The sequence below is a fragment of the Centroberyx affinis genome, unplaced genomic scaffold (assembly GCF_046629955.1).
Source record: "Centroberyx affinis isolate AG114_WGS23_722 - 3 ecotype Tasmania unplaced genomic scaffold, CSIRO-AGI_Caff_v1 ptg001081l_1, whole genome shotgun sequence".
Taxonomy (NCBI): domain Eukaryota; kingdom Metazoa; phylum Chordata; class Actinopteri; order Beryciformes; family Berycidae; genus Centroberyx; species Centroberyx affinis.
In genome coordinates this window covers 1,679-12,242 of record NW_027279628.1, presented here as the reverse complement: position 1 = coordinate 12,242, position 10,564 = coordinate 1,679, and the positions used below count along the sequence as shown (strand labels likewise).

Genomic DNA, 10,564 nt, shown 5'->3' with positions numbered 1-10,564 from the left:
CCACAGTCCTCACAGGAGTCCTATAGTAACACCATAGGAGATAAAAAAAAAACTCACTATGAACTAGCACAGGAACACTGTCAGTCCCAGTAGGAACATTAGAGTGGTTCCTCCTGAGTGTTTTTGTGTGAGTGAGCAGTAAACAGAGCAGCAGTGTTTACATTAGCAGATACTGGAGGAACTGGGTCTTCTGCTGCTGGATTATGTAACTCAGCTCAGAACAGCAAACAGTTTGGCTGGAGCTGCTGCTGCTTATCAAACCATCAGAGAGACTTCAGCACTGATGATACAGCTGAGAAATATCTGGCAGCGGACGGGTATGAAGATCATTAAATATAATCAGTGATGTAATGGTAGATCAAAACGAGGGTCAGTCAGCGACCATCACAACACAAACATCTGCAAATAGAAACAAAAGTCAGTTACATTTTCATATGCTTTTTTCCCCCTTAAAAACCGGACTACCATAAATTCAAAGGCTTTACTTGTTTTTTTTTTCTTTGTTTCTTGTTTTGTTTACTGTTGTTTCCATTGCATACATCTTCATCATTTTATTTTCTTAGTGAGTTTACTTTTTATAAGTCCACTTGGATTTCAAACCTCTCTGGCACAAGCCCCTTTTTCTTTGTTTTGTATTGTCTTTATTGTTCTTTTCTTAAGGTGCGAATAAATAAAACCAGAGGTGTGACCAAGTCAACTCTGCTCGAGTCACAAGTCAGTCTCAAGTCTTGCGGCACAAGTCTCAAGTCAAGTCTAAACGTAGATTACTAAGTCAAGTCCATGTCATTAATGTCAAGTCTCAAGTCTAAATGTAGAACAGCAAGTCAAGTCAGAACAAATCAAGAGTCCAGTATCAATTTAATATCTTAAAGAAAACTAAATATCTAGGACTTTTCAATGCAATATGGTTTTAATAGGATAAAAACTTGGTAAGAGCATCATGAGTTTGATTTCTAGAATCAGTTTCAACTTCAATAAATTCAATCATTCCATACAAATTCAGAAAACAGAATTTAAATTCAGTCGTCTGCTGGAACAAATCTCATCACTTTCAATCTGAGTCGTTTACACAAACACAAGATCTCAAGTCAAGACTTTAGAAACCTTTTCAAGTCATCAGAGTACAAGTCAGAGTCAAGTCCCAAGTCACCAGAACCCAAGTCAAGTCAAGTCTCAAGTCTTCTCTTCATGCATCAAGTCAAGTCTCAAGCAAGTTAAAATTGTGACTCGAGTCCAGATCATGTGACTCGAGTCCCCACCTCTGAATGAAACCTAACCTAAGTCTTGTTTGGTGGAATTCAAAGACTCAGACTTGTCATGATTTGTGGTGAGACATGACACCGGTCAGAATTAGACTCACAGAAGTCTCATGTTTTACTCCTGATCTTGTGTCAAGTGCAGAAATCCTGGTGAAACGCTTCATTTTAAGACTGCAGATGATGTGTGGCTCCAGAGAGCGGAGGCATGCTGATGAGTCTGGCTGCTCTCTTTTAATGTCAAATAATAAAAATCAAGCACTTTCGAGGCCATGCAGTCCTTTACAAATCTTTTGAGGCCTTTTCTTATTTTTCTCAAACCCACAAACTTTCAAGGATTTTAGAGACCAGTGGGAACCGTGTTAAAAGACCAAATCCTCATAACTCACATCATCATATCATCATTTGATATTACTTTTAAGATGTATACTATGAATTTACACCAAAAAGTGTTTATTTCAGTCTTAAAAAGGAGAGCAAACTATTCCGCATATACAAAAGTGACTAAATTGACTTCAGGTGGGTTTATCCTCCACTACCTCCCTGACTGAACGTTTAATAAAGGTTTGATGCTTTGAATAAACTCCCAAAACTCATCAGCCACTTGTGGCATTTCACTAGCCAACTATATTTTTAAAATCATAACCTCAAACAGAAGTTTATTACCTGCCAGAGTATCTGGAAAAGAATAGAAACCTGCATTTGGTGAGTGGTTTTACCTTCCTAATTAGGCCCAACCATTAGAAATATGCTAATATATAATCCATATTAAAGTATTTTGATGACATGCAGGTCTGCTTTTTTGACTGAGCATATTTCCTTTAAATTCAGCACATTATACGCAATTTCAGTCAGATTCCTTCACTGATTATTCTCAAAATTATTCTCAAAGTGCCAAAGTATCTCTACTATTTCCTTTCCTTTCCTGCCCCCTAGTGTCCAAAACAGGGCAGCACAGCATTATATCTGTGGGTCCTTGAAAAGTGAGAAAAAGTCTTATATTGTCTCAAATTTGGTTTTACAAAGTTATTAGAGGAAGTTAATCCAGAACAGGATTATTAGTACAATCTGCATCCTGTCTGCTTCACTAAACACAGTCGGTTAATTAGCTGTTCAGTCACAAACCGGCTTTGTTTATTTTTTTGTTTTTTAAATTGCTCTTAAATTCAATTCCATGTAGCATTAGGAAGGTCTTAAATTTAAAAAAGTACTTATTTAAGACTTAAAAAAAAAACAGATGCCCTATTTTCAGTTCAATCAAGTCCACAATTCCCATATTTGTCATAATTTATTGATTTATCATTTATTTATTCATTCATTTCACATTCAGTCTGACACAATGATAAGCAAACTATTTATCCAGCAGCAATGAGTCACAGTTAAGAAAGAAAACCACTGAGGCATGTGAGTCTGTGGCATTTTCTGACTTTCCTAACATTCAGCAGACACACACACACACACACACACACACACACACACACACACACACACACACACAGGTAAAGTCTTCTCTTCTGATATCACTCCTAAACGAAATAGGAGCAGCTGATAAAATGTCTCTGTGTTCCATCGACAGGAGCAGCACATGTTCAGCACAGAGCCGCAACGTTAACCGCCAAAATATCCAAATCACAATATTGACTCCTGCTATTTATTTTTTCCTTTTAAAATATGAGTCCAAGTTGCTTCAGATGAAATCCTGAACTAGTTATTCTGCAGAATCCCCTGACCTGCTAATATAGCTGCACTAAAACTGAGTAAATCCCAGCAATCCGCCAAATTTACATCGTTTCCATTTGGTGAAAGTAAGTTAAATGGATGTTTTTTTGCGTGTATCGAAGTTCCTGCTGCAGTATAAATCCTGAAGGAAGACGCTGCAGGTGTTTTGGTGATCCGGTGCGGCCCGGGTCAGGCTGTCGGTCTCTGTGTGTCCTGCTGCAGACGGGTCAGTTGTAGCTGTAGCCAGGCAGAGGGAGCTTCTGACCCTCCTTGGCCTCGAAGAAGGTGTAGGACAGGGTGATGGTGTCGACCCGGGCCATCCTCGGGTCCTCGTCGAACTCCGGGTCGATGTAGAAGAACACCGGCATGTCGACCTCCTCCTGAGGGTTCAGACGCTGCTCCTCGAAGCAGAAGCACTGTGAAACCAAGAGGGAGGCGTGGAGTTAAAGTGATGCTGGCTTCAAAAGTGTATGTATGATTCTCATCCATCTGTGGATGGTGAGGTTTTTGACCAAGAGGAGAATCTATGATTCTCGTCTGCCTTGGGCAGTGAGATCTGATGTAAATATCAGATCAAGAGTAGAATCAGGAAGGACAGGGGGAAAGAAAATTAAAGAAAAACATATGGGTTCACTCACAATGTGCATCTAAAAGTGGGAGTATTTGTTGTGTTCTTTTATATTTCTATTTTACTTGGTTTGATTCTTTTAATGCAGTGCATTTTGCTTGTTCTTTTATATGAATTTATCTTTTTATCTGTCTTTTATCTGCCTTCTATTGATGTAAAGCACTTTGAGCTGCATGTTGTGTATGAAAGGTGCAATACAAATAAAGGTTATTATAATAATAATTATTATTGTTATTATAAAAGACCCAGAAACAAAAGCTTAACTAACTCAAGCTCAACTCAGGCTTAAATATTCCATGAAACTGCATCTTTACTTCCTTGATTTGACGAGTGTCCTGTTGAAACATGTGGGACATAACACAGGCAGGGATCATTCAAATGCGTAAACCAATAGGAGATCAGTCAGGGAGAGAAAGGCAGTTCTATTTAACATGGGCGACTTTTACTGACCTCATGTGAGAGGATTTCTGGGTATTGTAGTTCAAATAATTTTTGAACTGTATGTAATGTCAAACACACCCATCAGGCGTTTGACGGACAGCGACATGCAGGAGGAGTTAACCCTCGCTGCCGTTAGCAGGTGGAAACTTGCAGACTTGCCCAGTGAAGCTTTAACTCCTATCTTGGTCCTCAGATGGATTTGTGGACCCCAACTGGTGTCCTTCCTCTGCTGCCAGAGCCTCTCTGCTCTATTCAGCCGCTTCAGAAGCCGCTTTATCAGAGTGACGCAAACCCCGACCACAAATCCCTGACGCCCAGAATAAACCGGTGGCTGATGTGGCGGTGACTTCCACAGGGCGCCCGACTTCCACAGGGCGCCATACCCCCACATTTCCCGCCTTTCTGTTCACCTTCGGCCGTTAACGCCTTGTACACAATTCACGTACGCTAGTTACGTTGGCTTCGACGGAAATCATTCAAGTCAGTGGAGGAGCTCCGTAATGGGGTAGAAACGCAACGCCCCCTTGTGGACGGAGCGGTGGATTTCAAATGTTGCATTGGCATCCTCATCTGACATCTGCAGAGCGCTGCATGGTTGCCTTTGCCTCACTCTTGGCTAGACGCGCAGTCTTGCTCAAATGGAAAGATGCTGCCTCGCCCACACCGAGTCAGTGGCTTCGAGACATAATGTCCTGCCTTAAATTGGAGATGATACGCTTCTCAATCAGTGGCTCTGGGGAGAAACTCTATAAGACCCGGGGCCCCTTTTTGACACGCTTTCATAACACCCAAACGACAGTGTGACCTGCATTCTAGCCCTGCTGCCCTTGACACAAAAATAACACCTGACTTCATGGAAAAAGCTACATCTTTAGTTTTATTTCTTTATTTCTAGATACTGTTCCTCGTACCTACTCTAGGTAATCATGGGGGTGGGGGGGTGGGGGGGTAGGGACGTCTTACTTTATTACTGTTACTATTGTCACTGTTTTTATTTTTATATGATACTACATTGGTCTATATTTTATAACAATGTGGAATATGCCTGCCCAACCCTGGGAACTTTTGTTGAAAATCTCAATAAGATTTTGAAAAAGAAATGTTGCGTTGGCAGCAGGCCGACAGAATCTGACGTTTTCTTCCCGGAAGTGATCAAACCACCGAAGAAGACGGCAACGTCTTCAGCGTCTTTTCAAATTTCAGGTGGTGGCACAACCTCGCAAATTAATCCAATGCTGCCAGTGGTTTTGGCCACAATTAATAAGACATTTTGACTAGGTGTAGGAGCCAAATATGTTGTTGGAATAACCAGAATTGAATTGTTATTTACCGTGTGTACATTGGGTGTCGCTGTACTAGTATCTAGAGCTCAGGTATATAGGTGGGAAAGTCACTGTTTGACCCTGGAAGGGCAAAGGGTTTCTGACCACTGTGGCGCTTAAAGTTTGTTTGTCATGCTGTAAGCTGTGTGTTTGGGTTTTTGATGGAAACTTAAAAATGGACTGTATTCACATTTATGCACGATGGAAACAATAAAGGGATTGTGTACGGTAACATCAAACTAGCAAAGCACGTCAACCGGGTCACTCCTGGGTTAGACATCTCAGTAGCTTAAGGAATAGACTGAGCTCCTTTAATACTAGGCACACTCTGATGCATCCGTTTCCACGTGAAGCATGAACCAGCTTTGACTCTGCGTATCCGAGCTTTCGTATTCCTCACGTCTGCCCTCGACACAGTGAGATCTACAAACCGAACGGACCGCTGTGAGTTTTGAATCACACAGACACCAGAACGAATCACGTCTGACAGACTGAAGAGTTACGTCGGTGCTCTACCTGGATCTTGTTGAAGTACTGTCCCGCGTCAAAGGGAACCACGTTGTAGGTGGAGATGCCAATCACCGGCTTATCTGTGGGGTTCTTGGCTCTGTAGAAGGCCAGGGCCGTCTCTCCTGGTACCACCTGCAGAACACACACACACACACACACACACACTTTAACAGGAGAACACTTGCCTTCATTTATTTATAGATTCGGGGGCTAAGAGGAATAATGTGAGTCTTTCAATCTGTGGGTGTGCTGTGTTTTTATGTGACCCCAGGTAGGAAAGCTGGCATCAAATCCATCAAACATGACTCTTGACTAGAGGTCTGCAACCCGACCCGAACCCGATGGGACCCGAGACTGTATGTCGGGTATTGGCCGGGTCGGGCTTGGTTTTTAAATAAATGATCCAGGGTTGGGTCTCTCTCTCTCTCTCTCTCTCTCTCTCTCTCTCTCTCTCTCTCTCTGCTGCTCCCTGATTTTCCCTTAAGTAGCTTCAGACTTTTTTCTTTTTCCTCTCCATACTGACTGTGTGACAATGTCTCATACATATTCTGTATCCTCTTGTTCCAACGCTTCACTGAAGCTACAGCTGCTTATACTGAGTCAAATATTCAAACCCAAGATGCCATTTTCTCATGGCTGCAACATCACATCAAATGGAAAGAAAGTCTACATGTCTTGTGCTTCATTTTCTACACATTTCCCTGTAATGCAGCCATCACATGTTTGGCATCTTTAGAAACCTTGGGATCTTGACTAGAATTTAAAATAAAGTTCTGTGGGTTTGACCAAAGCTTTGTAGTGGGACCAACAGGGTAGAAAATGATTATACAAATTTTAGAGAAAACAGGAGCAATGATGTGAAATAGAAAAGATTAGGAGTGCTACTTGGTACCGAAAATGTCCACGGCAGAAATCTTCGGATGGGTACTACAAGAATGTATTGGGGAAAAAAACTAAATCGGAGGCTCCCTGCTGTGATGTCACATGTGAGTAAAGTGATAAATCTTCAATCTGAAATTTCTTACGAAGATCTCCGTCTGCTGCGGCCTGAAGTTCCACTGCATGCTGGCGTGCGTGTCGGCGTTGAAGGTGACCTTGATGACGCGGTCCTTCACCCGCTGCATCGTCTCCACCTGATCCATGTCGTGTCCCGCCACCGCCGTGCCGCCCAGCCCCGACGCCTGGAGCGCACGCACACACACACACACACACACACACACACACACACACACACACACACACACACACACACACACACACACACACACACACACACACACACACACACACACACACACACACACACACACACACACAGAGACGCAAGTTCAAGTTTCTGTTACCCGCCGGAGCAATTTATTTCAATAGAGACAAAAAAATCCCTTCTACCTCTCTCGTTGGCTGTTATTAGGCAGCCTATTGTTATTGCTGGTATTATTTTTCTTCCTTCTTTCTTTCTTCTTTATTCTGACTAAAACTGCCTTCCCGTGAACGAAAATGCATGAAATTTTGCACAGCAGTCTGGTTCGGTCCAAAACAACATACAGTATACTCAAGTTTGGTGCCAGTTCTCCCCGTGGTGGCACTACAGCAACAGTCTAAAACCTTTCACCAAAATGTAGGCCCAAGCGAGAAGAAACTTTCATATGCTGCAACACCTAGTGCAAATTATGAAGTCCATCACTCTGATTTTTTCAAAAACTGTAAAACCAATTAAACCTAACTACTCTCGCATATTTTGTTCCCATAAACCCTGTGGCTTCCTGCTGCCAAAAGCCAATAACAGTAGGACTGAACAATTAATTAAATATTATCTAAATCGCAATATGCCAAATCGCAGAAGCTGCAATTTTTTGATAAAGGTAAAATGTGTGCTGCAGAGATGCCCTGGCCTATAAATCTTGTTCTCCAGATGTAAAAAAAACATGTTTCTTTGGTACAGACCCTAACAAATGTCACATCATCATGATTTTAATAGTTTTTTCAGTGAAAATGAAAATTGTGATGCAAAAATTATCATTCACACTAATCGTGAATCATATCGCAATCGTAATATCTGTCAAAATAATCGCAATATGATTTTTTTTTTACCATATTGTGCAGCCCTTAATAACAGCCAATATGCATAAAATCTGTAAACTGCAGTGTAGAGGCCAGCACAGGCTGCCAATCTTCACGGTGATGATCTTGTTTGTTTATGGTAATTATACTAATGCCTCAAAATGAATGTGTTGATGATGTATTGATGTTAAAATGCTCCTTTCAGAGAGGTTTCTTCAGTGTTTTCCGCCCCCTCACCTGGCAGTAGAGCCTGTAGAGCGGCACGGCGGCGTACGACAGGCCGATCATCCCCACGCCGGCGGCGGCGATGTACGTCAGCACCGTCTTGTTCCTCGTCTTCCACTCCTCCTCCTGGCTCTTGCTCTGCCTCTTCCGGTTCTTGACGCCCCGGCTCTGCGTGTTGAAGCGCAGAGGGAGCCTCCGCCACAGGAGGCGCTGAGCCTGAGAGTGTAAAGCCCTGGACCCGTCGCACCGGAGCGACCGGGCGCACCGGGACAACAGCAGAGAGGTGTTACGGCAGCAAAGGGACTCTCGGACCAGGAAGGGGAGCAGCATGGCTGTCAGTGTAGTGAGTCCACAGCTGATCCTGGATCAGTAGAGGGTAGGGCCTAACTCACCTGGTGGAGGACAAACACAGTCAATGAACTAATACACTTTATAACAATAAACTTTATTTATATAGCAACAATGTTACAAAGTGCTGTACAGAAGAGTAAAAGCAGGCTACAAATGAAACAGCCCAAAAACTATAAAGTAAAGACACTAAATATAGCATAACAAAGACCCAGGACATTAATAAAAGGCTTTTCAATAAAACTAAGTTTTTAGAAGGGAATTTAAAAAAGGTAAAAAAATACCAATTCCATTAACCTGAGCAATTTGCTATAAAAGGGGCAATAACTAAGGTTTTTACTGCCCCATAGTACAAAATGACCATAATAAAAACTCTCCACATCGATAAGTGATGTCCTCTCTTGTATGGAAAAAAAAACATCACACCAAACTCCCTTAAAATATTTGACAATCTGATGTGGATTTGCATCTCAGCAAATGTGCATGCCTCATAAAATTTGACTCAGTACCGTTTCTAATTATTATTAGTGGCCAGTCTTCAATTCGGAATGCATCCAACTCTCCAAGCAGCACCAATGTCAATGAGATATCAACTTTTTCGAAGAGATTCTCCTGTTATTCCACCAAAAATATACCACGGAGGGCAGCAGGGAGCAGCCATAATCTCTTCTAAATGTTGAAGTTTTGGTGAAATTTAGTGTTGTTGGATGGATCGTATATATGCCGAATTTGCCAGCGCACACTAACGATTCTTAAACGGTGTTATGTCATATTCTACCAGGCATGTAGGAGTGCCGACAAGCAATGCAGCATTACATTTTTTTTAAATTAGGGCTGGTTGGGTTAGGGTTAGGACTACTGTTTTCACCACACAACATAGCACGGAACACGTATCGGGGCTAAGTGTCTAATTCATCTAATAGCCTCTCTGAAGATCCAACAAGCTGTCAAATTTAGTAGAGCACCTAGCATAAAGCTAACGCTAGCTAAACCAGGAGTCACCGGCTACTTGTCCTAACAGCTAGCTAACGAGCTCTAGCTTGCTAACAGTATATAGTTTACAGAATAACCGGAAGAACAAAATGACTATCTGACTGTCACCAGGTTTACTGAAGACATTAATATTACCTTGAAAAGGCTGGTACCTCCGCTGACAAATCCCACTATCATTCACCCTTGGACGGCATAACTTTACAGAACATGTACAGCAGAAACATATGTAACATTTGTGTAACAGCTCACAGGTTCCCCCTTCCCCCCACGCTTAAAAACAAAGGTTCCACCAGTTCCGATATTTATTTATTTATTATTTTTTTATTAGAGTCTTCAAATATACAACAAATTGGCAATGACAGTTCTTTATAGATCACCAGAGTATGCTGAGTACAGTACATATGTGTCAAAGACAATAATCAAAAGGAAATAGAGAAAACAAAAACAAAACAAAGAGAAAATAAACAGTAAATTTAAGGGGAAAAACCCCCCAAAGAATAATGTATAAATTCCAGGGGTTAAATTACTACAAATTCCCTACTGTCAGATGGCAGTTGGACTGAGTGTGTGCATCTGCTAAGGTTTCCAATATTGTATGTTTCGCTCCGCCAACGAAGTAAAAGAGAGATTGTTTTCATCCATATCTGTCGGTGTGTTTATCTGTCTGTTAGCAAAATATCTCAAAAAGTTAGCCACGGATTTGGCTAAAATCCGGTGGACAGACAGGCCTTGGCCCAAGGTTCAGGTGATTAGATTTTGGTGATGACCTGGATCTGGGATTTCCCTCATTTACACAATTACTGCATTTTAGCCAGAACTATTATGCTGCGTTCATGCGCTGCTGGGAAAGTCCAATATCTGGGACTTCCAACTCGGCTGCTAAACATGTTGCCTTCACGTGCTATTTTGCAGAGGTGGAAAGTAACTAAGTACATTTACTCGAATACTGTACTTAAGTACAATTTGAGGTAGCGTACTTGTACTTTACTTGAGTATTACCATTTTATGCTACTTTACACTTCTACTCCACAACATTTCAGAGGGAAATATTGTACTTTTTA

General features: G+C 41.7%; 1 protein-coding gene across 1 annotated transcript; it reads right to left on the bottom strand.

Annotated features, from left to right (window-relative positions):
- Nucleotides 1–2,547: 2,547 nt before the first annotated feature.
- On the bottom strand, nucleotides 2,548–9,747 carry cox11 (cytochrome c oxidase assembly homolog 11 (yeast)). Its single transcript, XM_071523349.1, has 5 exons — nucleotides 9,639–9,747; nucleotides 8,175–8,554; nucleotides 6,902–7,057; nucleotides 5,883–6,008; nucleotides 2,548–3,391 (listed from the first exon to the last, which is right to left on the bottom strand). Exons 2-5 carry the CDS (start codon nucleotides 8,490–8,492, stop codon nucleotides 3,203–3,205), a joined length of 789 nt encoding a protein of 262 aa, XP_071379450.1. The 5' UTR covers nucleotides 8,493–8,554; nucleotides 9,639–9,747; the 3' UTR covers nucleotides 2,548–3,202.
- Between the last annotated feature and the right edge of the window lie 817 nt (nucleotides 9,748–10,564).